This window comes from Euleptes europaea, chromosome 1 (genome assembly GCF_029931775.1).
Source record: "Euleptes europaea isolate rEulEur1 chromosome 1, rEulEur1.hap1, whole genome shotgun sequence".
Taxonomy (NCBI): Eukaryota; Metazoa; Chordata; class Lepidosauria; order Squamata; family Sphaerodactylidae; genus Euleptes; species Euleptes europaea.
In genome coordinates, this window is record NC_079312.1 from 15,877,488 (window position 1) to 15,905,219 (window position 27,732).

Here is a 27,732-nt window from a genome sequence, read left to right on the forward strand (position 1 = left end):
CCAGGATAGCGCATCCGCCAGGCAATTATCCATCCCCTGTACATGTTTCAGAACGAATCGAAATTTGGCAAAGAACTCCGCCCAGTGAACCTGTTTGGCCGACAATTTCCTAGTCCCTTTCAAAGCTTCCAAATTTTTGTGATCGATCCAAACCTGAAACGGGACTTCAACACCCTCTAGGAAATGTCTCCAAAGCGAGAGGGCATGCTTTACAGCGGCTGCCTCCTTTTCCCAAATGGGCCAATTCAGTTCAGATTGCGAAAACTTCTTGGAAAAATATGCACACAGTTGCAATTGTCCCGTATCCCCCACTTGCAAGAGTGCACCCCCATTGCCACGTCCGAAGCATCCACCTGCACAATGAACGGCTTGTCACAATCAGGGTGTTTCAAAGCAGGTTCAGAAGTGAACAACTGCTTTAAGGTGTCAAACGCCTGTTGACACTCAGGAGTCCAAAGCAACCAAGAGGACGGCAACATGGCTGAGGGCCCCTTCCCTTTCGTCCGCAGCAGCGAGGTGAGAGGCAGGGCAACCTGGGCAAAATTGTTTATGAAATTACGGTAAAAATTGGTGAAACCGAGAAATTGTTGCAGTTGTTTGCTGGTAGTGGGGACTTCCCAGTCCAACACGGCCTGGACCTTTTCTGGGTCCATGGCTAGTCCTTGATGTGATACAATATAGCCCAGAAAGGTTAAAGACGACTGGTGAAAATTACATTTTGAAACCTTAGCATATAACCGACGAGCGCGCAGCCGACTCAACACCTCCTTCACCAACGCCACATGCTCTTCCATGGTTTTAGTGTAAATCAAAACATCATCAAGGTAAACTACTACTCCCTTGAACAATAAGTCATGTAACACTTCATTAATCATTTGCATGAAGACACTAGGAGCCCCAATCAATCCAAAGGGCATCACCAGATACTCAAACATTCCAAAACAAGAAGAAAAAGCTGTCTTGTGTTCATCCCCTTCCCTAATTCGGATGCGATGGTACGCTTCAACCAAATTTAGCTTGGTGAAGATATGGCTCTCCTTCAGTTGTGCGAGCAGATCTGGAATGAGAGGAAGGGGGTAGGCATTAGGCTGCGTGGCCGCATTGAGCCTGCAGAAGTCTATGCAGAGCCGCAAGTCTCCAGTCTTTTTCTTTACAAAGAAAGCCGGGGCGGAGTACGGAGCGGAAGACAGTCGAATAAAACCCCGGACTAAATTAGTTTCAATATAGTCTCGTAACACCTCCTTTTCCTTGGGGCTCATAGGATAAATTTTTCCTTTAGACAATTTGCCATCCCCCACCACTTCTATGGCACAGTCTGTAGCTCGGTGGAGGGGAAGCTCATCACACTCGTGCACATCAAACACATCAGCAAATTGCAGTTTCCTTGGGCAGCCGAGAGGACGGTGAACTCCCTGTCTGGGGCTCTTGGAATGCGGCTGCATACTCTTTCAATGCTACTGCCCTCCTATGCTGCTCGCACTGGGCTTGAGGAAATGTAATAGTCCACTCCTTCCAGTCAATGGTTGGACTGTGACCCAGTAACCAGTTTATTCCCAAAATTACGGGGTATTTCACAGGAGCAATGGTGAAATTGAGTTGTTCCCAATGGTCCCCTACCCCCAGCGCGACCCTGGCCATTCTGTGTGTGACTAGACCCCGCTTAAAGTCACTGCCGTCCATTTGGGCAAACTGGATGGGTTCGGGGAGTGCTACTCTCTTTACACATCAAAGTCAGAGCACAGCCCGAGTCCACGAGGGCTATAACCCAAAGTACAGGTCCCCCTCAAGGTAAAGCAATAGCGACTTTTAAAAATATGTTCTCGGCATGATCGCTTACCATCACTGGAGCTCCCTGCTCATGATCCGGGGCGGTCTGCTGCCGAGCTCCTTCTACAGCAGACCGGCCGCGTTTTTTGTCGGCCGGCTCCACTCTTCCCCCTTGCTGGAGGAAGAGGAGCCCTCATTTGTAATCCGCGGCTCCGATGAAGCTTCCGGCGCTTCCGGAATGGAAGGTAGTTCCAGTTGTAGAGCTGGGGGTGTCCCCCGACAACCCGGTGGAGTGCTCCAGCAATGCGCCTGTCCCTCGGTGTGCACACTCTCTGGTTCCGCGGTCGCTGGATGACTGGGCAGCTGGACGGAAGTCGCCTTCTCCGGACAGGACGGGCAGCTAGCAGCAAAATGTCCCAAGCCACTGCAGACTAGACAAGCTCCACTCTGGAAGATTTCGGCCGTTCAGCCTATGGCAGACCCCCTGCTTGCTGGGATCGGGAGCCTGTGGCGGCACCGGGCGGATCCCGGCGAGGCTTGACATCCCATCCGGCACGCTGCTTCGAGAGCTGCAGAAGCTGCCGGCGGTTTTCAATGTCCACTGCATGATGCACCCAGCCCTCCATGTCTGGAGGATTTCCCTGCATGAACGCCCAATGCTGCAATTCAGGATTGAGGCCCTCCCTGAAATATTGCACACTGGTGGCCTCGCTCCAGTCCATGATTTTACTCACAAGTAACTGGAATTCGCTAGCATACTGTGCCACCGACTTAGTCCCTTGGCGCAGTTGCAGTATGGCTGTCTTGGCCCGCTCACCCCGATGTGGGTCTTTGAACCGGTTACGAAGGGCGATCATAAAATCATCCAGACTCCTCAACACTCGGGAGCGCAGTTCATACTGTTGCACCATCCAGGCCACCGCTTCTCCCTGAAGAAATGAAGCCACATACTGCACCCGACTCATCTGTGGCGAAAGTTGCTCCCTGATCCCGCATAAAAACATTCACTTGGATCAAGAAGTAAGACAGTTGATCACTCGATCCATCAAACGTCACCTTCAGGTCCCGCCGGGTTGGTGGCGCCGGACCTGGTGCTCTGGGAGGAGGAGGCGGTGGTGGCTGAGGTGGCGGGTTAACGGGAGCCACCGGTTAATTGCAGGGAACAGGTTGTTGCTGCTGGCGCAAAGCACCCAGTTCTTGCCACATCTCATGCATCAAGACTTGCATGGCATCCATCCGCTCCGCGATCTCCTGCTTCTCGTGACGGAGAAGCTGACGTTCCTCTTCCCATTCACGCCGCATTACCGTTTCCACACAGATCGGATCCTCCCACGGTCCCTCAGGATACCCGGAGAAAACCGGTCTCCACCCGTCGGCTCTCCGCTCCCGACTCCATCCAGGGATGGGGAGAGTCCAGCCACGATCGCGGATGCGAGACCTTTGGTATGGTCCCCCCACTCGGCTTCTCACCCAGAGGCCGCTCCTCCTTCTCAACAGAATCAGGCTCCCCTGGAACCTCTGCCTTCTCCTCTGACTTTTTGTCGGCGTCTCTGTTCCACGCCATAGCCACCCTCACTTCGGGATGGGAGTGAAGAATGAAGTAAGATGATTAGCAGCTTAATGTCAGATTCTCCAGCTCTCCTCAATAGTCCCAAAAAGCCATTCGCTCAGGCAGGCACGTCTAAAGCAGGTAAACGTTTATTCAGGCAATGCAGGTACAGCATGAGTAATCCACAGGTTCAAAGCTGCTAATGGCAAACCATTCTATAAGGCAAAACTATAAGCTCATAGCAATCCCAGGTGCAGTACAAGGCAGGCCTGGGAACCATAAGATAACGAAGCCTGGCAGGGAGAGAAGGGAGTACACAGCCATAACACTGGAGTTGTCTCTGCGTGAGATTCAAGGCCAGTGCAGGGGCTGCAAGCAAGGGAACAGCAAAACAGAAAGAGCTCTTGAAAACCAAACAGAGGCCTAACTCATGTCAAGAGCCTTTGCCCAGGCCAAACTCATGTCAAGAGCCTGTGACCAGGCTCCTGACAATACCATACCCAGACAGGATCTGCCCTTGCTCTTCTGGCTCTATTGACTCATTAGCTCATGCTTCTAAGGGATAAAAGGTAAAAGGAAAGGAAAGGAATGTTAGAAGTATAGAGTGATATACTGACTGTGAATAATTTATTTTACTGCAAAAAAAAACATCCTGCCGCGTGCTTGGGGGTGGAATGGTGGGCAGGAGGGTAAAGCACGGAGTAAATCTCCATGCCGCATGAACATTGGCACTGTGAATGTCTTTGCATTCTTAGTGGGTATCTGAGGAGAATGGGGCACCATCCCCATGAGGAAGCTACCTGTGTTCAGCGTTGGGGAAATGTTGAAGATCCCATTACATAAATAGGACAGTTATATCTAGTTTGGCCTTTCATGGCACTTATGCTTCTCTTATGTTTTATAATAAACTTCTAAAAAAGTGTCTCTCCTCCCCCAGGATCAGTTCTGCAACCGCCTGGAGGTGCTGAAGAAGGAGAGAGAAAGAATTGTGGCATATAAAGCAGAGGTAGTGAAGGAAAGCCAAGACCTGCTCGTAAGTTTCACTATGGCTGGGAAGTGAACAGATTCTAGAACTATTATTGGGGGAGGAATGGCAGAAAATAGGAGAAGAGTCAGTCGACCGTATGAGGCAGATGTTGGGGAACTGCACCCTCTTGGTGCCCCTGGCACCCTGGATGGTCACCTGGGGCTGCCTAGTGGGTGGGGCTGCCCCTGGTTGTTCATCCACATCTAGACCACCCCCTTTTTTGTGTTCTTGGGTGATTTTGTTTGGGGCAGAATCACTTGACTTTCCAAGGTGCTCTGTGCTCTGGGATGAGCTCTGGGCAGATGAACATATGTGTCGACTATTATTTGTGTTCATGCTCCAACACACTGCAAGTCAGGAGAAGTCTCTCAAGAGAGATAAGGGTGTCCCACCTCTAAAGAAATGCTGGGTAGAAATGCTGATAGATTTCCCACCTATCCTGAACTGGGCCAAGGGTTGTTCTGCCATTGCTGATTCTAAGGGGGGAAAGTACTTGTAATACTCAGTCGCGTGTCGATCTTTTCCCCTGCAGTTTTTTCTTGCCCAAAATGCATCCAGGGAGACCAAGTGAGGGGAAGGGGCTTCTTAGCTCTTTTCTCCCCAGTGTTATTTCTATTCAAACATCGTACCTTTTTGGCTGATGGAAGTGGAGGGGTCAGCATAAGGAGGGTATTTTACTGGGGAAACAAATGGACTCAAGAAGCCCCTTCTACTCTCTGGGTCTTGTGCTGCAGACATCATCCTCTGTGGCTGAAATAACCTCTCCAGGAATTTGAGAGTGATGTACTTTGGCCCTCAGCATGGGTCCATGGAAATCTGTCTTTTTCCTTGCCGAATGTTGATGTGATCTCTATGAAAGGCCAAAGTGCCCTTTCGACAGGAGTCTTCTGAACCTTTTCCCACTGAAAAGACTAGCTGTGTTCTGTTGACCTGATTTCCTTCTCTTTCCATTTCAGGAGCAAACCTCAGGAGAGAAGCAAGAGATGGCAGCAGAGTTCAGACAACTACACTCATTTCTGGAGGAGCAAGAGAAACGTCTCCTGGCCCAGATGGAAGAGGTGGAGAAGGAGGTGGCAAGAAACAGGGACCAGCATCTGGCCGCACTCTCTGAGGAGCTCTCCTTTCTGGACAGCCTCATTCGGGAGATGGAGGAGAAGTGTCAGCAGCCAGCCAGTGAACTCCTGCAGGTGAGAGTGTGGCAGGAACTGCCACCTAGGGGCAGGCTGCAAAAAATGATTAAAGACACCCTGCTAAACTCCAACCCCTGGAAATGGAGCCCCCCCCCTGCAGAGCCCCCGGCCCCTCCCTGATAAACTGAGGCCACTTGGCTTCCATCTCAGTAGCAGGTGTGTTTGTGTGTCAACCAACAGTCTGGGGAACTACATGCCTGTCAAACCAGGTTCACAGGCAGCTCTTTCCCAACCACCAGAAATGAGGGTCATAGGCAAGATTTTCACAAAAAAACAGAAAATCACACAAGGTTGGAAGAGACCACAAGGTCCATCCAGTCCAACCGCAAGATTTAACAGGAGGATTTAACAGCAAGATTTAACAGGAGGATGTGTATGTTGGGGTGAATGTAGTTCATACTTGTTGCATGCAGATTGGTGCACAAAAATGAACACACACACACACACCCAACGGCAGCAACAAGTGGTAGGGGAATGGCATCTGCACACCAGTTGCTGGCAGTGCTGTGCCTGCTGATGCCAACCCATCACTTATGTGCAGATGCGATGGCATGTGTGCCCAGACTCCTACTTTCAATGCTGAGCCGTGTTACAACGCTGCAGGGAAAAGGGGGAAAGCCCTTTAAAGGGCTGAAAGGTGACAGAGTTTGGCTCTTCTGCTCTCAGTCCCTGTGGCCACCATTCCCCCCCCCCACCCAATCAGAGGGCTTTTCTCAGGCTTTAAAGAAAAGGGCAACGGCTCAATTGTTCTAGCATTGTAACATTATAATGATCTGTTGCACTAATATCTAGCTTTTATTTTTATTTTTTAAAGTAAAGTGTAGGCTGCTCATTTCCAGTTATAACTCTGCAACCAGGACTTTATTTACAAAACAATGAAAACCGGGGACCGTCATGTTGTTACAATTCTACTGTAATTTAGCATTTTTTTAAAGCCTGGGAAAAGCTCTCCAGTGGCCAGAAGGGAAATAACAGCGACACGGGGCTAATGCAAGGAATGTTGCTGGGAATGCCTCTGCGTCCACACGTGGCCACGTGAGCTACTTGGAGTGCTTCCTGCCTTCCATGTGAGGAAAACTCCTTTTGTGAAAGTAGCCGCTGTTGAATCGCCAAAGTAGATCACCAACTCTCCTCTGAAATGGCTCCACTTTGTCTGGTAATATTAATCTCTCAAAGATTTTCTCCCACTGTATGGAGATGCACCCCCAGTCTTTGAGTAGAGTCTGCTAGCTGGACACAGTAGAAGGGCCAGAGTGCAGAATCTCCCAGGGTCTGAGGGGTCTTCCTGGTGTGGCCTTTTAGCAACCATTGAGGTCTCTTTTCTTTCTCTCTCTCTGCCATTTTTCTTTAGGATGCCAGAAGCACCTTGCAGAGGTAAATGGATCCTTCTCATTAACCTTCTCAACACTGGGAGGGATCTGGGCATCCTGTGAAGAACGTGGTCCTTCAGGATGGTGGCTGAGGGCCACATCAGGTGCAATTAAGATCCTGGATCTCCATCCATCCGTCAGCGGCAAACAGCTAAAACACAGAGCCTCGTCAACAGGAAATTGTGAAATAGTACTGGGAGGATCTGGGTTGACACCTAGCTGAAAAATCTCTAGAAGAGGGGTCCCCAACCTATTTGGAATTCTGCCCTGGTATGGTGGGTGCAGTCAAGGAATGGCTGGCACAAAATGGCTGCCACAGGAGGCGGAGCCAGCCACAAAATGGCTGTTGCAGGTTACCTTCAGTCACACAGTGAAGATATTTTTGTTGTGGTGGCAGCTGCTTCAAAAGCAACGTTTTAAAATCTACCTCAGGGTTTGAGCCTCCTCAGCTAAATTCTTTCCACAAAATGGCAGTTTGAAAACTTTATTATCTTGGTTGGCATCGGGGCTGCCTATGGGGCCTTTTAGAGTTGAACAAGCGTTTGACCACCCAGCCAAATCCAATGTGCTCCGTTTGTTAAGGAGGGTAGGGTGAGGGTACACATGAGGAAGCAGGGGTTGGTGTGTGTGTGTGTGCGCCATGTCTCCATCAGTGTTTCTGCAACCACATAGCACTTAAATGCGCTGCTCCTACTCAGATTACTTCTTGGCTGTTTCCACACTGGCTGCCACATGGTAACAACAGGGCTTCCAAAATAAAGCCTTTGTCATGCTGAGCAGCCCATTATGGGCAATATACAGCTGGTGACCAGAAAATTCAGGCTTCTGCTGTAAGTCTCCCCAAGTAGATTTAGAGGAAGAATTGTCATTGTGACATTACTGGGCTCGAAGTTTCCACGCCTCCCTCCAGGGGCAAATGATTCAAAAGGGACAGAAGGAAACACCCTTCTGGGTGTGGTGATGTCACGTGACCTGTGGTCTATTTAGTCCAGCATCCTGTGTTTCACACAATGGCCAAGGGATGCCCCTGGATGGCCCACAAACAAGGCACAGAGGCCGAGGCCCTCCTCTGCTGCTACCTCCTAGCAGTGTTATTCAGAGGTTTGCTGCCTCTGGCTATGGAGGCTCCCTTCAGTCACCAAGTCTAGTGGCCATTGCTGGACCTCTCCTCCCTGAATGTCGAATCCTCTTTTAAAGCTATCTATGCTCGTCGCCATCGGCCAAAAACGCATGGTCCCTTAACCCACTTTATTCCCCATTTCAGCCAGGATCAAATTTATCTGGGTTGGGGTGGGGGGGACTGTATGCATTTCCTTGAAAAGCAGGGACGAAACTGTGCCAATCGATCCATGTAAGCAGAAAGTGCGGGAGACATGAAGTTCCTGTTTAGTTTGGCACACACACACACACGCAGTGATTGGTCGTTTCAAATTGACCAATGAGGGCCTTCCCTGCCCCGGGAAACGACCAATCACCAGGGGCGGGGGTGTTGCAAGCTAAACAGGAACTGTGCACGTCTCCCGCACTTTCTGTTTACATGGATGGATTTGCGCACAGCTTTGTCCCTGCTTTTTAAGGTAATGCGTACAGTTTCCCCCCAGCCCGGGTCAATTTGATCCTGGCTGAAACGGGGAATAAAGTGGGTTAAGGGACCATGCGTTTTTGGCCATCATTACCTCAACCAGCAATGAATTCAACAGATTAATTACTGGTTGAGTAAAAATTATGTTCTTTGTCTGTCCCAAATCTATTTCTCGGCAACTTCATTGGGTGCCCCTGAGTTCTAGTATTATGGGAGATGGAGAAAAATATGTGAAGGCACTGAGCCTAATTCTGCCCTCCTCCATTTTATCCTCAAAACACCCTGTCTAAGGTCACCCAGTGACCCGCAATGCTGGATGTGGGGTTGAACCTGTGTCCTACAATCCTAGTCACAGGACACAGGAAGCTGCCGTATACTGAATCAGACCATTGGTCCCTCAAAGTCAGTACTGTCTACTCAGAGTGGCAGTGGCTCTTCAGGGTCCCTGCTAGAGGTCTTTCACCCCATCTAGTACCTGATCCTTTGACCTGGAGATGGTGGGGATTGAACCTGAGACCTTCTGCATGTCAAGCAGATGCTCTTCCTCTGAGCCACAGACCCTCCCCTAACTCTAACCCTAAAGTGCAGAGCTCTAACCACCCCAGCTTTCTTTTTCTTTCACTGGACATTTGCAGGGCAAATCTGGGCAAGGGATGTGGGGTTGAGGTTCTGAAGGCCAAACTTGATGTTTGCTTTTTTCAGAGTGGGGTCTGGGTTCCCCTCAGCCACACAGCAACTGTGGGGAATGTGGTAGTTAAAAAAGAAAGCAGGGCCCATTTGTTCTCCGAATGCTGCTGTAGGAGTGGAAGGGCTCCTGCCTCCCTCTCCAGCCATTGTTCATGTTGAAACAACCCCCGCGAGGTGAGTGACTTCCCTAGTTTTGCTGCTTATGCACAGAATAGTCCATGCGGAGCCGCAAAAATGGAGAAATAACTCCCCCACCCCACCCCAGTGCAGTTTCAGAACAGGAAAATGGCTGGGGGACTGACAGGAGCCCTTCCTCCTCCTGTGGTGGTGGTCTGAGCCCAAACAGGCTCTGTTTTATTTCTAATAGCCATTCCCCAGACCTCCTGTGTGGCTTTGGGGTCTCAGGAGCTACAGTGAGGTGGATGTTGCTCTCTGAAGAGCCTCCCATCTTGCTCCTCTCTCAGCCTCTGTCTCTCGGCTTTCTGCCAATTCCTTCCTCTGTTTCTCTGATCTGCCAGGGGCAGGGGGGATTCTGAATTGGATGGATGGTACCTTGACATGATTTTCCCCAGGTATGAAGAAAAGGAGGCGTTTGAGGATCCAGCGGCTTTTCCTCTTGCACTGAAGTGGCGGATCTGGGAACTCACGGACTTAAATCCCCTTTTGGAGGGCTTCAAGAAGCAATTCAAAGGTAATGACCATAAGAATATAAGAAAGGCCATGCTGGATCAGATCAAGATCGATCAAGTCCAGCAGTCTGTTTACACAGTGGCCAACCAGGCGCTTCTAGATGACTGCTGCAAACAGGATGACTGCTGCAGCAGCCTCAAAATGAATGCCTCAAAAAAGCTGCTACTGGAGGTAGAGCTAGTGAAGTGCTCCCCCATTATCATAGAGTCCAATGAGATCAATGAGGGCAGGAGGTTGGTTTGAGCTTACGGCTTGCTTTATTGGCCAAGGAGTCATAACCGGGTGAGTCAGGATCCAGACAAACAGCTCCGCGATCCTGTCACACCGAAGCAGGGCAAATGCAATAGGTTTTATAGACATTTGACATTCCAATATAACAATGATACATTTTCTTAACATCCGGTTAGCTTGTCAATGCAACGTCATCAGTTTCTACAGCGCGTGCGTGAGCCTTGCTACATTAATGAATGGAGCCTATCTTATTGAGCAGTTCAGAGTGTTCCCTTGCAGAGTGAAGCGAATGTATCAAAAAGGAGGAATAGGTGGGAGGGAGGCTGTTGGAGGAAAGTTTCCAGCCTTTGGACTGTGTATGTGCCTACGAGCTTGGTGCTAAAGAATAGTGGGGGGGCACTGGGGAGTGGCTTCTGTGGTTCTGTTTGTAAGCAGCTTATGCATGTAGCTTGCGTGTATGTCTGAAGCAGGTATGATTACTCAGGCACAACATTCCTCACTTTTTTTTTATTTGGATGCTTCCAAAAGGAGAGAGGTACATGCAGCACACCTTCAGTCACACAGTGAAGATCCTTATGCTGTAGTGGCAGATGCTGCCCAAACAACATTTGTTAAAAGCTGCACAGCCAATCAGAAGCCTGGCTTGGCAAAAGTCCCACCTTGCCCTGGCCACTTCGTAAAATACTTGGTGGGCACCAGGAAAGGTATTAGTGGCACCACAGTGCCCATGGGCACCATGTTGGGGACCCTTGACGTATATCATTAGCAGACCCAGGAATGTGAGAATTGTATGTACCAATTCACAAGGGTTTTTGAGTTCATCATGGAAAGTTTTGAGGTCTGAATTCTCCCACAATTTTAGTTCAGAATTGCATTATGTGGATTTCCTGAAAATTATTCTCTGTTGCTTCTTTCCAGTTGTGCCCATGAACTGGCAAATTGGGATGTAATTGTAGAACAAACAGCTAAAATGAAAGGGAGGGGGAGGAAACTGCCCTTCAGGGCATCCTCATTTAATGGTGACCCCCACCCCATCCCTTTCAGGAACACCTACCCCCGTTCTCATTGCAGTGTGTCTATGGCCAAATTGGACCTATCAAAACTGTCCCCCTTCACTGTGTGTGTCTGATTGAGTCTGTCATAGCGGAGGCCACAGAGTGGTCTCAGGGGGACGGAGGGTGGTGTATCAAGCAGATTTACACTCTTCTAAGCCCACTGAAATCAGCGGAGTTAGAAGGGGGTAATATGGTAGAACTGTGGAACATCTGTTTGGAAGGAAGTGAAGTTTAGCAGGAGCGGACCCTTGGCCCGTAGACCTTAGCATACTTTCTACGAATTGAATCGCCAGTCACTCCAAGTGACTAGTGAAAAGAAATGTGAATATTTCCACATAAATGAAATTTGTGAAGAATCCCCCCCCAAGAAGTAGGTTGTACTTAACCTTTCAGCCAAAACTCAGAAGAAATATGTACGCATGTGCCATCAAGTCACAACCAATCTATGGTGACCCCAGAAAGGTTTTCAAGGCAAGTGAGAAGCAGGGATTTCTTTGCCATAGCCTTAATTTATAGAATCTTCTTTGGTCTCCCATCCAAGTACCAACCCTGCTGATATTTCAAGATCTGATGAGGTGGGGCTATACCATGGCACCTTTATTCCTTTATTCCATTCTTTATGCTTGTGGACCAACTGGTCATAAGCAAAACAAATTCAGGCCATGGCACCTTCCCTCTGTTGCGGGAGCTAGCGGATTAGGCAGAATCCCAGAAATAACCACCAGTAAAGCCAGGCTACATAAAACAGTGCTTGTTTTATATTACAGTGTTCAGACTTACAGCAATCTCCAACATGAACCACATCCACTATTATCTCCCACACCTTGGTTACAGAGATATATGCATTTATACATTTTCCAACCACCAATCAGCTAACTGCTGAGTCATTGTTGAATCATTGCACCCATTACTCCTCATTGCATCAGCTATGGTCAGAACCTGTTCTGGCTGGTTCTTGGCTGTCTTCTATCTATCAAGATGCTTGAGATCTAGTCCTGAACGGTCAAACTCTAATATACTAGGCTTGCATTTCTTGACACTCCTTCTCAAGGCTTGTATATCATATTTGACAGTTTCACAAACCTTTGACTATCTACTACCTTTGTAAATATATCAGCAATGTTTACAGTTCCAGCACATTTCTGTATGTGCACAAGGTTTTTGTTTACCGCATCTGATACATTCTCATATCTTATCCTGATACGTTTGCTTTTCCCTCTGAAACTTTGTTCATTTGCTAGCTGTTTTGCAGCTTCATTGTCAGAGTAGACCTTAACAGGCAATGGTACATTTACATTAAGTTCCTTGAACAAATAAACAAACCATTCTAATTGATTAGTACATTCACTTATTGCACTAAATTCAGCTTCACACAAATTTGTTGCCACAAAAGATTGCTTTAGTGATTTCCAGTGAATTGGAGCCTGGTCTAGGTAAATTATATATCCAGTAGTTGACCTTGCATGATCCTGATCTGCCCATAATGCATCAGCATAGGCTTTAAGGCTCCCATTTGTGGCTTTTAAACACAGCTTTTTGTCTAATGTGCCTTTTAAATATCTCAGCACACGTTTAGCTGCCTTCCAGTCCTTTTGCTTTGGAGTCATGTTTTGAAACAGATCAGCTATGTTTTCGTCACCTGCACACTTTTCAATATATACTTGATTTCTGTTTATCGCATCCGCCACATTCTGATATCTAATCCGGATATGTCTGCTTTTGCTTCTGAAACATTGCTCGTTTCCCAATTGCATTGCTGCAGCATTGTCTGTATATATCTTTACAGGTACAGGTACAGTTACATTCAGTTCTTTTAACAAATACATGAACCATTCCAACTGTATTATTGTTTCATTTATTGCGCTGTACTGAGCTTCACAAGTACTCATTGCAACAAATGATCGAGTAACTGATTACCAGTGAATAAGAGCTCTTCCCAAATACAGCGCATACCCTGTGGTAGACCTTGTTTTTCCCTGATCCGCCCACGATGCGTTAGAATAGGCAACCAGCTCCCTATCACGAACTCTCAGGCACAGCTTCCTGTGCATAGATCCTTTCAGGTATCTTAGCACCCTTTTTGCTGCCTTCCAATCAGTTACTGTTGGTGATACACATTTCTTACTCAGGCAATGCACAGCCTGATGAATTTCTGGTCTAGACCACGTTGTGAGATACAGCAGGCTTCCCACCAAAGACTGATACATAGTCTTGTCACATTCTGCCTGTACTTCTGTTTCACCACTCACATATCCTGTTACCATAGGAGAATCCACAACATTTGCATCTACCATTTTAAACTTTTCCAGTTAGCTGTTGTATTTTGTCAGGCTGAGACAAAGAAAACATCCCATCTTCATCTCTGCTTATTTTTACTCCTAGGTAATTACTGATTTTGCCTAGACATTTCAGTTTAAAGCGTTCTCCTAATTGCTTTTCAAACTGTTCTATGTCACCTTTATTATTAGCCATCAGACACAAGTCATCAACTTACGTCATTACAAAGACCTCCTTCTGTCCTGAGCATTTAGAAAACAAATACGAATCTGACACGCTCTGTTTGAATCCTAATTGTTTTATGGCTTCAGTCAGGCAATGATTCCACTCTGTTGCTGACTGATGTAAACCATACAATGCCTTGTTTAGCCTCAGGACCATGCTTTCCTGCTTCAACTCAAAGTCAGGAATTTGCTGCATAAAGATTTGTTCTTTTAAAGGTGCGTTCAAATAGGCTGTTTGCACATCATAGTGATACACCTCTAGACCCTTCAACCCTGCCACAGCCAGGGCTTTCTTAATTGTGTCAGCACGAACAGTAGGACTGAAGGTCAGATCATAATGCAGATATTTGCGTTGGGCAAACCCCTTGCAAACTATCCTTGCTTTACGTTTTGCTGTGCCGTCAGCCAGCTGTTTCAACTTAAAGACCCACCGGCAACCTATCACAGATTGACTCTTTGGAAGTTGAGCAGGAGTGAAAACATTATATTCCTTTAATGCATTCATTTCTTCCTGCATCGCCTTTAGCCATAAACTCCTCTCTCCCTTCTCCAGAGAAAGTACTTCTTCATAGCAAGCTGGCTCCACTTCTGACACATTATTGACACAATCACAGTCAAAACCAAACTTTGTAGGCGGCACACCTTTGGTGCTGCATTCAGACCTCCTGACCTCAGTCTCTTCAGAACTCTCTCCTTCTGAAGTGTCAGACTTTGCACTCTCCCTCCTTGGAGAACCTTCTGAAGTTTCAGACCTTACACTCTCCCTTCTTGTAGCCCTAGCTGGAGAACCACTGTTATCTCTGGCTTCCAGCTGCTCATTAATTGGAAGAGATATCATGTCAGGCACCTTATCTGAGCCATGCAACCTTGCCCAGTTGAATGACTCTCCAAAATTAGCAGAACGGCTAATTGTTATCCTATTGTAAGTATCAGTAAATCGGTAGGATTTTGCAGCATTCTGATACCCAAGGAACAAAAGTGGTTTGGACTTTTTGCCTCCCCTCCTATGTTTAAAGGTATATCCACCCAAGCCTTGGCACCAAACACTCTCAAATGCTTCAAGGATGGATTCCTTTTATACAAAACCATATAGGGGATGTTATCAATGCTTGAAGAACACAACCTATTAATGAGGTAATTAGAAACCTTAATTGCCTCCGCCCAGAACCTAGGCTTTAGATTAGCATCCTCCAACAGAGATTACATCATGGATTTTAAATATCCTATCCGTCTTTCTGCAACTCCATTTTCCTGGGGTCACAAGGGTTAGCAAGTCTGTGCTGAATCCCTTTGTTCTCTAACCACTGGGCTAACTCATTTGACAAGAATTCTCCACCACGATCCAATTGGAGATTGGCAACTGGAAAACCTAGCTGCCTTTCCACTCTGTTCACCCAGTACTTGATTGTTTTACAAGTTTCACTCTTGTGCTTGAGCAGATAAACCCAGCCAAACCTCGTGTGGTCATCAACCAGAACCAGAGCCCATCTGTTCCCTGACACACACTCTTGGAAGGGGCCACAGATATCTACATGGACAATTTTTAAGGCTCTGTCACCCTCTGGCTGACTTTGGCCACTGGACACCTTCTGCTCTTTACTGATTTACATACTGTACAATCAAGAAAATTATTACATTTGTTTAGCCTCACCTCATTTTCCCCTAGCAAGCTCAGGGTTTTCTATTGTTGAAAATGAGGCATGGCCTAAATGCCGGTGTAACAAATGCACACACTCTGGATGAGGATTTTTGTTTAAAGTTCCCACTGTGCTTGTGGCTTCCCTAGCCCCTCTGCACACAACATAAACATCCTGCTTTAATTGCCCTTGCAACAGCATGTCTCCTTCTCTGCTTATCTGGCAGGAGTTTCCTTTAAACTTCACAGAAAAACCAGCCCTGGTCAAAGCAGATACGCTTAGCAAATTATTTTCCAGGAGAGGTACACAGAGCACATTCTGGAATGTATTGCTTAATTCTGGAAAGTTTAGGCTGCCCTCATACTGGACCTCTAAACGTTTCCCGTCTGCCAAGCTGACATGCGTTCTAGCAGACTGCTTTGTGTTTGACAGTAAGGAGCTATCTTTAACAAAAATCTTGCTACCCCCGCTATTAACCAGCCATAAATCCTCACCCTTATTAGTCTCTGCCAGCACTACAGCTGTGTGTGTGGCAGTCTGGAAATGTTTCTTAGCCGTCTTCTTTAATTAAGGGCAATCCCTTCTGAGGTGCTGAGTGCTGCCACAGGAATAACATTTCCTGACAAAGAGCACACAGTCCTCTCCCTCTTGATTGAAGATGTCACTCCTCCAGTCTGTTCCACGACCCTGCTTCAACAACTTCTGCGCAGTGGACTTCACTCCCACTTACAGGCTGAATCCGTCGCTGGGCTGAGGACTTCGGCGTTGACTGTAAATTACCTCGCTGCCAGGGGTGAAAATCCGGGTTGTTAAACTCCTGAGCTGAAGTCTCCGAAGATGGACGAGACACTGCTCTATCCATCATGGGGTGACTCATTCTCAGCTGGGCTGTTGTCCTCTGAATCCGTCCCTCCTGCCGATGCTCCTCGTCTTCCAGGATTTTGCCGGTCACATAATCACACGTAAGCTGCTCCACAGCCATGCATTCCAGAGATGCCACCAACACATCAAAGCTTGCATCAAAGGAACCAAGCATGATGTATACTTTATCCTCGTCTGAGACATTTTTTCCTCTCAACTCTAGCTGCCGAAACAATTTTGCCAGAGTTCTCAAATGCTCTGAGGCAGGCATGTGAGGTGATTTATTAGTCCTGTACAGCCTCCTCATTAGTGCTAGTATAGTTCCAGCCGAGTCTCTGCGATAAACAGCTTGCAAAGACGCCCACGCATCCTTTGCAAACGTTTTGCTGCCACCATATACAAGCTGGCTATCCCCCACAGTCAAAATTATATTGGCAAGTGCCTTCTTATCTTTCTCTTGTTCTTCATTATCATCATCAGCGGGGGCTTGCAGCACAACATCCCATAAATCTTCTCTCTTAAGGTAATGCTCAATTCTCACCGACCAAATGCCGTAGTTGTCAGCGTTGAGCTTCTCCACTGGGATTGCAGATTGAGCCATCTCTCCACTCAATCACTCACTGTTCCAAAAGCCTCTGGACGTCTTGGAAACTTAATAGTGCTACCACTACACGTAACCTGCGCAGTGTAGCGAATCTGGGCCCATAGCCCTGACGTGGAAGCAGGCGGATTAGCAGTTATCCAAGACACACCACCAGAACTCCTTGCTTTATAGAAAACAGTGTTGTTTAATTTACAGTGCACAGATAAAAGACAAACCGTCACGTACACTCTCTCTACCAAACGTCCCAATAAAGAGTTACAGTTACATAGGCTTATATACAGAACACCACCTGAAACCAATAAGACCACCTGCAGACCTGGCCACAGTAATACATCATCCTTACTGCTTTAAACCGGTTAGTTGCAGTTCACCCTAAAACCTGCAAGGCTATTGCTGCCTCTTGCATCATCCTAGATGCCTCTGATCTGACAGCTACCTGTCAGCTTTCTCTGTCAGATTATTATGGGCAACTTGTTACTCTGACAGACCCCTCTCCTTCTGAAGCCTCAAATGTCTCAGCTTCTCTGCTAGGAGACCTTTGCAGGGAAATGCTTTCTGTTTTAAATTCAGGATTTTCAGAAATAGCCAAAGACACTTTTTCAGTTTCCTTTTCTCTGCCACGAAGCCTTGGCCAATTATAAGACTCCCAAAAATTGGCTGACCGACTGAAAGTTATCTGATTATTGTCATTCGCAAACCTATAAGACTTTGCTGCATTCTGATAACCCAGAAACAACATTGGTTTTGATTTCTTGCCTCCCTTCCTTCTGTGTTCGAGTGGAATATTCACCCATGCCTTAGTACCAAACACTCTCAGGTGTCTTAAGGAAGGGTTTTTCTCATATAACACTCTGTAAGGGATGTCATCCAGACTGGAAGTCCACAGTCTATTTGTTAGCTAACAGACTACCTTTATGGCCTCAGCCCAATATGAGGGTTTCAATTGGGCATCCTCAAGTAGTCCCTGCATCATTGCTTGCAAATAGCCACCCCTTCTTTCTGCTACACCATTCTCCTGGGACAAACAAGGGTTTGCTAAAAGGTGTTCTATTCCTTTGCTCTCAAGCCATTGCTTGAGACATAAATTCCCCACCTCTGTCACTTTGTATACTGGTGACTTGTAGTCCTAGTTGCCTTTCCACTTTGGCAACCCAGTACTTTATTGTTTGACATGCATCACTCTTTTGTTTCAGTAAATAGACCCAGCAAAAACGTGAATAGTCATCTGTCAGAACCAAAACGTATCTATTTTTAGAAACACTTCCAGGGAAAGGTCCACAAATATCTGCATGTATGAGGGCCAGTGGTCTACTGGTCACTCTATTGCTTGAATTGGCCACAGGGCACCTTCTGCTTTTCACAGACTTACATACTGTGCAGTCTAAATAAGAATCACACTTGTTTAACTTCACATCACTTCCCAGCAAATTCAGGGTCTTCTGTATGATTGCAAAACTTGCATGTCCTAACCTTCTATGCCAGTGGTCGGCAAACTCAGTCAACAGAGCCAAATATCAACAGTACAACGACTGAGATTTCTTTTGAGAGCCACCTAACTGGAGAAGCCAGGGATTGAACCTGGGACCTTCTGCATGCCAAGCAGATGCTCCACCACTGACCCACAGCCCCTCCCAAACGTTGCAAGTGCAGACTTTCCCCCCTCCCGGTTCCCAAGCCCCCCCCCAACCCTCGGATGCCCCCCCGCCACCTCCCCCAGGAAGGGGGCTCCTCTCTGCCTGCCCCCTGCCCCCTGGCACTGGGCATTGGCAGGTGGTCAGCTTGAAAGGTCCAATGAGAGGAGAAATTCGGGGACCGCCCCATTTGGACTCTGGGAGGGTTTCCCCCCATGCCCCACTGCCGCCGCCCCCACCCCGCCCCCGGGTAACCAACACCCTGGAGTCGCCTTCCCTCAGCTGTCGTCGAGCAGCGGTGGTGGCTGCAGCGCCTCATGAGCGTGGCAAGGGCGAGGCGGTCGCTGGCAGCTGTGGCGCACTGCTGAGGAGACCTCTCCTCTGCCTTGGGTGGCACTGCCCCCCCTCCGGGCACTCCCGCCGCCCTCCCCTCCTTCCCGGGCCGGCTGGGCGAGGCGGCGGCGGGAGTGCCCAGGGCACTCCTTTCCACAAGGGTTGTCGCCAGGCTCCGCCGCTGGGGCCCCGATGGGCCCTGAGCTCCTCAGCCCGCCCTCGGGCGCCAGGCACATGCCGGCCTCCTTGTGAAGGACGCACACTGGGAAAAGTTCTTTGTGACATGCTTTTGGGCAGGCCGCCGCCCAGCATAGCCGTTCCAGGTTTCTGCCCCCCCTCTCCCCACACCAGCAGGTGCCAGAAGGAGAACTATCACATGGGGGGGAATCAATCATAATCGGCTTTGGAGACCGATTGAAAAGGGTAAAGTCGCTGCGGCGGCCGCTGCCAAAGCACACTCGCCTGCCCACGGAATGCGCATGAGCCTGCCTGCCAGCCCGTGCGGGGAGCGCTCCGGCTGCCTCCCCCTCCCCCTTCACTTTGCTGCCTCCGTGGGATTTACCTCCAGCTAGCCGAGCCAGCCGAGCCAGCCGAAGGAAGCGTGAAAAGGAAGCCCGCTCCGGCCCAGTGTGAGGCGGAGCCTGCCTCTCCCCCTTGCAGCAGCAGCCTGGGCGTCTGGCTGCCACCTCTCCCTGCCACCTCTGATCCCTTCCCACCGGAGGGGGAGAGAGAGAGAGAGAGAGAGGAGGGGAGGCTGGGGGAGCGGGCGCCACCTCCCGCTCGCTTGCTGGCTCCTCCCGCCTGGGGCATGCTGGAGCCGGGCGGGAGCCCACCGCCTCTGCCTGGCTGGGTGTGGGGATGCAGAGAGCCGCACTCAAGGGGCCAAAGAGCCGCTTGCGGCTCACGAGCCGCAGTTTGCCGACCACTGTTCTATGCAATAGGTGTACACAATCATTATGAGGATTTATATTAGTCACCTCTACCACATTTTTGGCCTTTGGGAACCCACTATGCACCACATAGGCATTTTGATTTAGTTGCCCTTTTAACAGCACATTCCCCTCCTAGCTGACATTGCATGTTTCATCCTTGAACATTACAGTAAAACCAGCTTTGGCGAGGGCTGACACACTCAATAGATTATTTTCTATTGATTGCACACATAATACATTAGGGAAAGTGTGACCTAGGGCAGGAAAATACAATTCACCCTCACACTCCACCTTAAGTTTCTTGCCATCAGCAAGACTTACATGAGTCCTGGCTGAGTCTTTTTTACTGGCCAAATTACAAGACTTGTTAATGAATACCTGATTGGCACCACTGTCCAATAACCACAAATCAGTGTCTTCTCCCGCTTCTGCCAAAACGACTGATGTGTGTGTAATAAATGGCTTCCTTCTTTGCTTCTCGCTCTGCTGCCTTTTACGACTTCTTTCAGGACAGTCTCTGCAAATATGTTGCGTCGACCCGCAGCCGTAGCACCAGCAAACGTTGAACACACACTCCTCCACTTCCTGCTTGAGAATTCGACTCCCTCGGCCATCTGCTTTTGGCACTTGCTTCTGCGTCATCTGTGAAGAATGCAGGGCTGCTCTTTCTCTCGGCTGTAATCTTAGCTGGGCTGAAGTCATCTGGGAAGAATGCAGAGCTGCTCCTTCTCTCGGCTGCTCTCTCAGCTGGGCTGAAGTCATCTCACGCCGGCTCTCCTGGCATCGGGACTCGTCCTCCAGAATCCTCCCGGCCACATATTCCTCCGTGAGCTGTGCTGTAGTCATGCACTCCAATGAGGTGATGAGCACATGGAAACTCTCATCCAGGGACCCGAGCAATATGTAGACTCAGTCTTCCTGAGAGTAGGTTTTTCCTCGTAGCGCTAATTGCCAAAATAACTCTGCTAGAGCTTTGAGGTGCTCGGCAGTTGACATCTGAGACGATTTATGGCATCTATACATCCTCCTTGTTAGCAAAAGGATGGTCCCAGCTGAGGTGCGAAGGTGAACTGCCTTCAACGCCTCCCACGCCGCCTTGGCGCTGTCTTTCCCAGCAACATATATTAGCTGGCTGTCATCCACTGATAGAATGATATTTGCCAGAGCCTTTCAGTCCCGGTCCCTCTCAACTTGGGTAACAGGCACCTGTTCCACAGCATCCCACTGAGACTCACGCTTGAGTTATTGCTCCAACCTCACCAACCAGAAGTGGTAATTCTCTGAGGTCAGCTTTTCCACCGGAATCAGAGACTGAGCCATAACTCCACTCAGACTCTTACTGCTTTGGTAGCCTCCTGGACTTGTGGACTCTGCAATGCTACCACCACACTTAGACCTGTGCAGCGTAGTGGACTGGGCCCATAACCCTGTCGCAGGAGCCAGCGGATTAGGCAGAATCCCAGAAATAACCACCAGTAAAGCCAGGCAACATAAAACAGTGCTTGTTTTATATTACAGTGTTCAGACTTACAGCAATCTCCAACACAAATCACATCCACTATTATCTCCCACACCTTGGTTACAGAGATATATACATTTATACATTTTCCAACCACCAGCCACCAATCAGCTAACTGCTGAGTCATTGTTGAAGTCATTGCACCCATTACTCCTCATTGCATCAGCTATGGTCAGAACCTGTTCAGGCTGGTTCTTGGCTGTTTTCTATCTATCAAGATGCTGGAGATCTAGTCCTGAACTGTCAAACTCTAATATACTAGGCTTGCATTTCTTGACACCCTCCCCAAGAGAAAAAGAGACCATATAATTAATGGATGTTTTTGTCACAAGATTGGTATAGGCACAAGGTCTGCTTCTCACTTTTGTTTCTTTTCCTTCCTCAGACACTCTGGATTCTGGACTTCACCTGCAGAAAGGTAATTTTTTCTTCATACATCATTCAATTATTTCTTAACTTAAAAGCTTCACCTTACAATTGTTCTGCTTAGTGTTTTTCCAGAGATAACATTACTGGACACTCTTGTTTTGTTCCTCAACCTCTCTCCCTCCCTGCCACAGCCAGTTCCTTCTTGTTCTGAGGAGGTCTGTCCTTTTCCTTTCCTTTCCTTTTATCCCTTAGAACACTGGTTCCCAACCGGGGGTCCGCGGACCCCCAGGGGTCCGCGAGAACTAAATTAAGGTCCGCGAAACAAAGTTATAAACCCATAATAAATTAATATTTTCAATTAAAAGTTCTCTATTATAAAAATATATTTTAAAATATTATTCTAAGTTTAATGTTTAACTAACAGTTTTGATTAAAGTTTATTTTCAAATTCTCGGAATTTTTATTTCGAACCTTAGGGTCCCTGCACTGAACAAAAAAAGTCCTAGTGGTCCCTGGTCAAAAAAAGGTTGGGAACCACTGCCTTAGAAGCTCCTTGATCAATTGATCTTGAGCAGCATATATCTAGTGTTGGAGGGATATAAGGACTGAAACAAATCTTGCCACTGACAATGTAGCCTTGGGGTCCCTGTCGCTTAGTAAAAAAGGCATTATGTCAGTCACAGAGGCATTGGATTTGTATATTAAAAGGGGGGAAATATAGTGTGATCGAAGTTCCTCGTAAAAGCGGCATTCCAAAAGGGCATGGGCTAATGTGTCAATAGAGCCAGAAGAGCAAGGGCAGATCCTGTCTGAGTATGGTATATTCAGAATTCTGCCCTGCATTACCATAGAAGGGTTAGCATTCAATCTAGCCAAGCAAAAAGCTCTACAGAGACGAGGAGTTGTCAGATAATATGTATAGGCAGGCAGACCACGTGGAGGGGGTATTCCGAAGAACTGGGATGAACAGACGCGACGAGCACGAAAAGTAGTGCTGTTATAATTGAGCTCTTTAATGCGCTTTTTAATTTTGGCAAAAGCTTCAGTTTTCCCAAGATCTGACAACATATCCTGCGAGAAGCCCAACAACACCAGTTTCTCATCTAAGATTTTTTGCCATGAGGATTTGAAAGGGTCATGCTTCAGAGAAGCTAGGAACCCCTCAGTGCTAAAGCACAGTTTAAGGTGTAGTTTAAAGGTGGCCAACCATGCCATAGCTTCAAGTGACATTTGGCCAAACTCAGAACGAAGAGTAACGCCAGCAACACATCGAGGGGCATTTAGGAGTTTTCGTAAGAACTGAAGCAGTGGACGATCTATAGATTCATTGATGACTGTAATCCAGATGGCAACACCAAAGAGGATAATTGGGGTAATTTTCAGGTTAAAAACCTGAATAGCCCCTGGAATATATTTGCCACCTTTGGTGTGAAAAAAATTGACAATAGCACCAACCCCAGGTTTAATTTTGTTGGAAACTGCTTTTTGATGGGCATTCCAATTTAGGTTATGGGAAAACAGAATGCCAAGGTAAACAAACTCCTTGACTTGGAGAGGAGGTCTGTCAGGGTGAAAGAGAAGGTGGACTCTTGAGGGGATGAACTGCCTCCTTTCACCTACCTGCCCCCATATTGAAAGGATGGAAGAAGCGTTGCTTGGGCATCAGCCCTTGAGGGCCTTTCAGAATCCTCCCCATGAGAGGCACAGACTAGATTGGGAATCCCATTTCTCTACGTGGATTTCCCTACCTGCTTTTCAGATTTCCCTCATTTTCAAGGTGCTACAAATTGTGTATTTGAGCCATGTTTTTCTTTCTTTAAAGTTGCCTTTGTGGAATGGCATACATAAACATACATGAAGCTACGCTATACTGAATCAGACCCTCAGTCCATCAAAGTCAGTATTGTCTACTCAGACCAGCAGTGGCTCTCCAGGGTCTCAGGCGGAGGTCTTTCACATCACCGACTTGCCTGGTCCCTTTAACTGGAGATGCAGAGGATTGAACCTGGGACCTTCTGCATGCCAAGCAGATGCTCGACCACTGAGCCACGGCCCCCCCGCAAAGCTCCCTTTGTCAAATCTGACTCTCAAAAGCTACTAGCCTGGAAATTTTGTTGGTCTTTATAGGGCCACAGGACTCAAGTCTCGCTCCTCAACTGCAGACTAACATGCCTGCCCTCCTGAAACTTATGCCAGCACAACCATAAGGCAATTCTCCAGCACAAGCCTGGCTCAAATTAATGTTAATTACTTGATTAATTAATACTCACATGACAATGGGTGGGAGAGGAGGATTTAGAGTTTCAAAGGCTCAATATCAGTCAACAAATCAAGAGTTTCATATACCTTTTTTCTTAACCTCTGTTCTGCTATTAAATGACCTAAATGGCTTCTGTAAACTAGCATAAACATGTGTCAATCTTGAGAATGTAATGAGAACTGCAGTTACTCAGGGGATTAAATGCACTCTGAATGTTTCTTGCTATTTCTCCTGCTGTTATACAAATGATGATCACTAATTTTAAAGTGTGCTTTGTCTTTGGAGGGAGCAGACAGAATAATGGACGGGGGCGTGGGGGTGGAGTGAGATGCAAATATTCAGGCTCTGGTTTGATTCTTTCTGGACCTAATAACACAATACGGTTCCTTCAAGGGTGTTGTGAGAACTGAAGTCTAAAGCTGTCAGGCGTTGTACACAATGAGCAGGATGATGAACAAAAGAAAGAACTGCAGTACCTACCAACCTTTGGAAAAGAGATGGGAGCCAGCATGGTGTAGTGGTTAAAAGCGGTGGTTTGTAGCAGTGGACTCTGATCTGGAGAACTGGGTTTGATTCCCACTCCTCCACATGAGCGGCAGACCTCATCGGGTGAACCCAGTTGTTTTCCCCACTCCTACATACGAAGCCAGCTGGGTGACCTTGAGCTAGTCACAGCTCTCTTAAGAGCTCTCTCAGCCCCACCTACCTCACAGGGGGGAGGGGAGGGGAAGGCAGTATATAAATGCAGAAGACCAGCCTGCCCTGGTGCTTCTGTTCTAGTTGTTCACACATAATTTGTGTTTAATGTTTGGGAAAAGAACTGGAACGACGTGCCTATCACTCACAAGCCTCCTCTTCAACTTGGTCTTCCGCCTCCCTGTCTGTCACTCGAATGCACACTTCTGGGCAGGAGGAGGTTGTCTCCTGAGTACATTTTAGAGGAAATTCAGACAGAAGGAAGGCAGATGTTTGCAGGTCGGATGCTGGCTTAGCTCTGTTTTTCTCCCTTTTGTGTAGGGTCCGTTATTGGCTGTTTTAAATTAATACATTTTCAAACAGCATTGATGGTGTATCACAACATATCAGTCCTTTACCAAAGCTTTCAGTAAAGTTGCAGAACTGGTTTTTGGAGAGGTATCTCCTGGATATTAGATGTATGTGCGTGTTCAGGGCAGCAAAGTTTCTTTCAAACCAGTTCTTCCTTACTGAAAAGTTATGTCTTCTTTTAAAAAATGTTATTCTTTGGTGCTGACAAATTTGCAAGCATCCGAATAGTGTTTTCAGCGCTCTGCAAAATATATGTGAGGCAAGGAAACCCGTTCTTGATGCCGAAGGACGTTTGTTGCTTGGTTGAGTTCCATAAAATAAGCATTCTTCTGCCAAAGTTGGCTATTGAGGCATCTGTTTTTCCAGCCCAGGGTAGGTCATGCTTGAGGTTTGATAGCTTTGTGATGGTAACTCTAGTGCAGAAAGGCTTCCAATTGGTAATATTGCAGCTCTTTTCAAACTGGCTTAGTTTTTGCAGAGCTGTCAATAAGTTGCTTCCACAGGAGCAGGGAGGGGACAGGAATTCAAATACAAGGATATTCCTGTAATTTCTAGCTTGATCCTGGCCATCTTCTCACAGGTTATTAGCCCTGAGTTTAACCGTTGTGGGAACTGATTCCCCCCTCCTGCTTCATCACCACATTTGTACACCTGCTGGGGTTTCCCAAATTTTCTCTGATCTTTCTTAAACCTGGTTTGCAGGAAAGCCTGGATGGCTATGTGGGTGGGAACATTTTGATTTCCCCACCTATGTGGCATCCATTTTCCTGACCCTTTCCTTGTGGTGATCATTTACTTCCCTCACCTCTGGGGAGATTTTTAGTTTTTTTTAAATAGGCAATTGTATTATCATTATATAGATATATAACATTTTACCAATACGTGTACCTGGTTCTCTGAATTCCCAGCCTTCATTAAAGAGTAAGTCTCTAGACCTTTCTGTTGTGACAATATACAGGGAAAGGCATCACTAGAATGAGATGGAGGGGGGTGGCGGCTGCTGGGTTGGGTAGAAATGTCATCCTTGGGATCCAGGGAAAACTTGTACAGCTGTAGTGGTCCATGCAAACAAGAGCAAAATCAATTCATTATTTATTATTTAAATTGGCACAAAATGTTGTGTAAGCTTTCAAGCACAGCAGAGGTCTTCATCAGGCTGGATGTTGCAACCTTTTAAAAGACAGAAGCGTAGAAGGCAGGTTGTTCAGGCTGTGGAGTGAGGGTCTGATCTCGTATCCATCCTCTGAGGGGTGCAGGCAGGACATCAGCTCCACTTTATTGCTGACGTAACGTAACCATACAGGACATTCCCTGAGAAGCTGCATTCAGTCCAGTCTTTGTTCTTTCACTGGAATATAGAAACCACCCCAAGTCCTGCCAAAATGGTCCCAAATGCCAATTGAGAAACGCATCTCCCTGGCAAGCTGAAAGCAATGGGAACCCCCTTCCAGTCTCTGTGTTTTGTTCAGAGTCAATGAAAGACAAATTCAGTGGTATTCCCTGTTTTGAGATGTGTTCAACCCATTCTGTGCCTCTGCTCGTTTTCATGTGATTTGGGTTTTCTGTAAATGCTCTCTCGTGTGATTTCTTAGGGGGGAAATCCTGTGACTGAAATATCCCTGATTCTCTTCTCTCTCGAGGTTCTCCGCTTGGGACAGGATATGGGAAGAAATGGGTTGGGTTACTGTGGGGTTTTATTGTGGATTTTACCTGCCTTTTCTTGAAGCACACAGGAAGACTTAGGGTTGCCAGGTCCCTCTTTGCCAATGATGGGAGGTTTTGGGGGCGGGGCCTGAGGAGGGCGGGGTTTGGGCAGGGGAGGGACTTCAGTGCCATAGAGTCCAATTGCCGAAGCTGCCATTTTCTCCAGGTGATCAGATCTCTATCGGCTGGAGATCGGTTGTAATGGCAGGAGATCTCCAGCTACTACCTGGAGGTTGGCAACCCAAGGCTGTTCTACCTTTTAACAGGTCAGGAGGAGGCAGGAGAGAATCTGTGAATCCAGGAGAGGGTTATGAAGAGATGGGAGCAGGAGGAGGACGCAGAACAGGGCAGAGGGAGAAATCTCCCAGCTGAAAATGCTTCTCTTCTTGTCTCCCCATTTCCCCCCCAACAGCAAATGTGACTCTGGATCCAGACACGGCCCATCCCAACGTTGTTCTGTCTGAGGATCGGAAAAGCGTGAGATGGGGAGAAAAAGCTCAGTCTCTGCCCAGCAACCCTAAGAGATTTTCCACACGTTACATTGTTCTGGGCCGTGAGGGATTCACAGCAGGCCGCCATTTCTGGGAAGTCCTTGTGGGAAGTGAGGAAGAATGGTTTGTGGGGGTGGCCAGAGAGTCCGTGAGGAGGAAGGGAGTTTTTTTCCTTAGTCCTGAGGAAGAGATCTGGGTTGTGGGGAAGTGGAGGGGTGACTACTGGGCTGTCTTAAAAGGCCAAAACCTTCCCCTGTCCCTGACCTGGGAGCCCAAGAGGATCCGAGTCACACTGAACTACGCTGGGGGCCGAGTGGCCTTTTTCGACGCTGACCGAGGATCCCTCCTCTACGAGTTCTCCGGAGCCTCCTTCCGTGGAGAGACCCTCCTGCCCTACTTTGAGGTGTGTTCAAAAGCCCATCTTAAAGTCTCTCCTTAAGACCCTCCTCTCCACACCAGGAGCACCAAATAAGTCCTCTCCAGGATCTCAGACACCAAAACTGACTGAAGTAAAAAAGAAGACATTTTCCCAACATTCCCTTTTTAAAATTTGTATCTCATTTCTTAAAGCAACAGTGACACGTTTCAGTTCATAAAGAATAACCGGCTTGTGGTCAAGGAGAGCTGTGTGAATAGTCCGTGTCCCCCACCCCCCCGCCATTCTCCTCCGGCCTCCATTCCTATCAAGCACCAGA

At 47.7% G+C, this 27,732-nt stretch overlaps 1 protein-coding gene across 1 annotated transcript in view; it reads left to right on the plus strand.

Annotated features, from left to right (window-relative positions):
• The window catches only part of LOC130492526 (E3 ubiquitin-protein ligase TRIM7-like), a 36,811-nt gene extending 9,335 nt beyond the window's left edge, over nucleotides 1–27,476 (plus strand). Inside the window, exons 3-8 of the mRNA XM_056866282.1 lie at nucleotides 4,254–4,349; nucleotides 5,300–5,530; nucleotides 6,885–6,907; nucleotides 9,745–9,863; nucleotides 21,552–21,584; nucleotides 26,959–27,476. Coding sequence (XP_056722260.1) covers nucleotides 4,254–4,349; nucleotides 5,300–5,530; nucleotides 6,885–6,907; nucleotides 9,745–9,863; nucleotides 21,552–21,584; nucleotides 26,959–27,476 — 1,020 coding nt within the window. The remainder of the gene's footprint in view (nucleotides 1–4,253; nucleotides 4,350–5,299; nucleotides 5,531–6,884; nucleotides 6,908–9,744; nucleotides 9,864–21,551; nucleotides 21,585–26,958) is intronic.
• The last annotated feature ends 256 nt before the right edge of the window (nucleotides 27,477–27,732 follow it).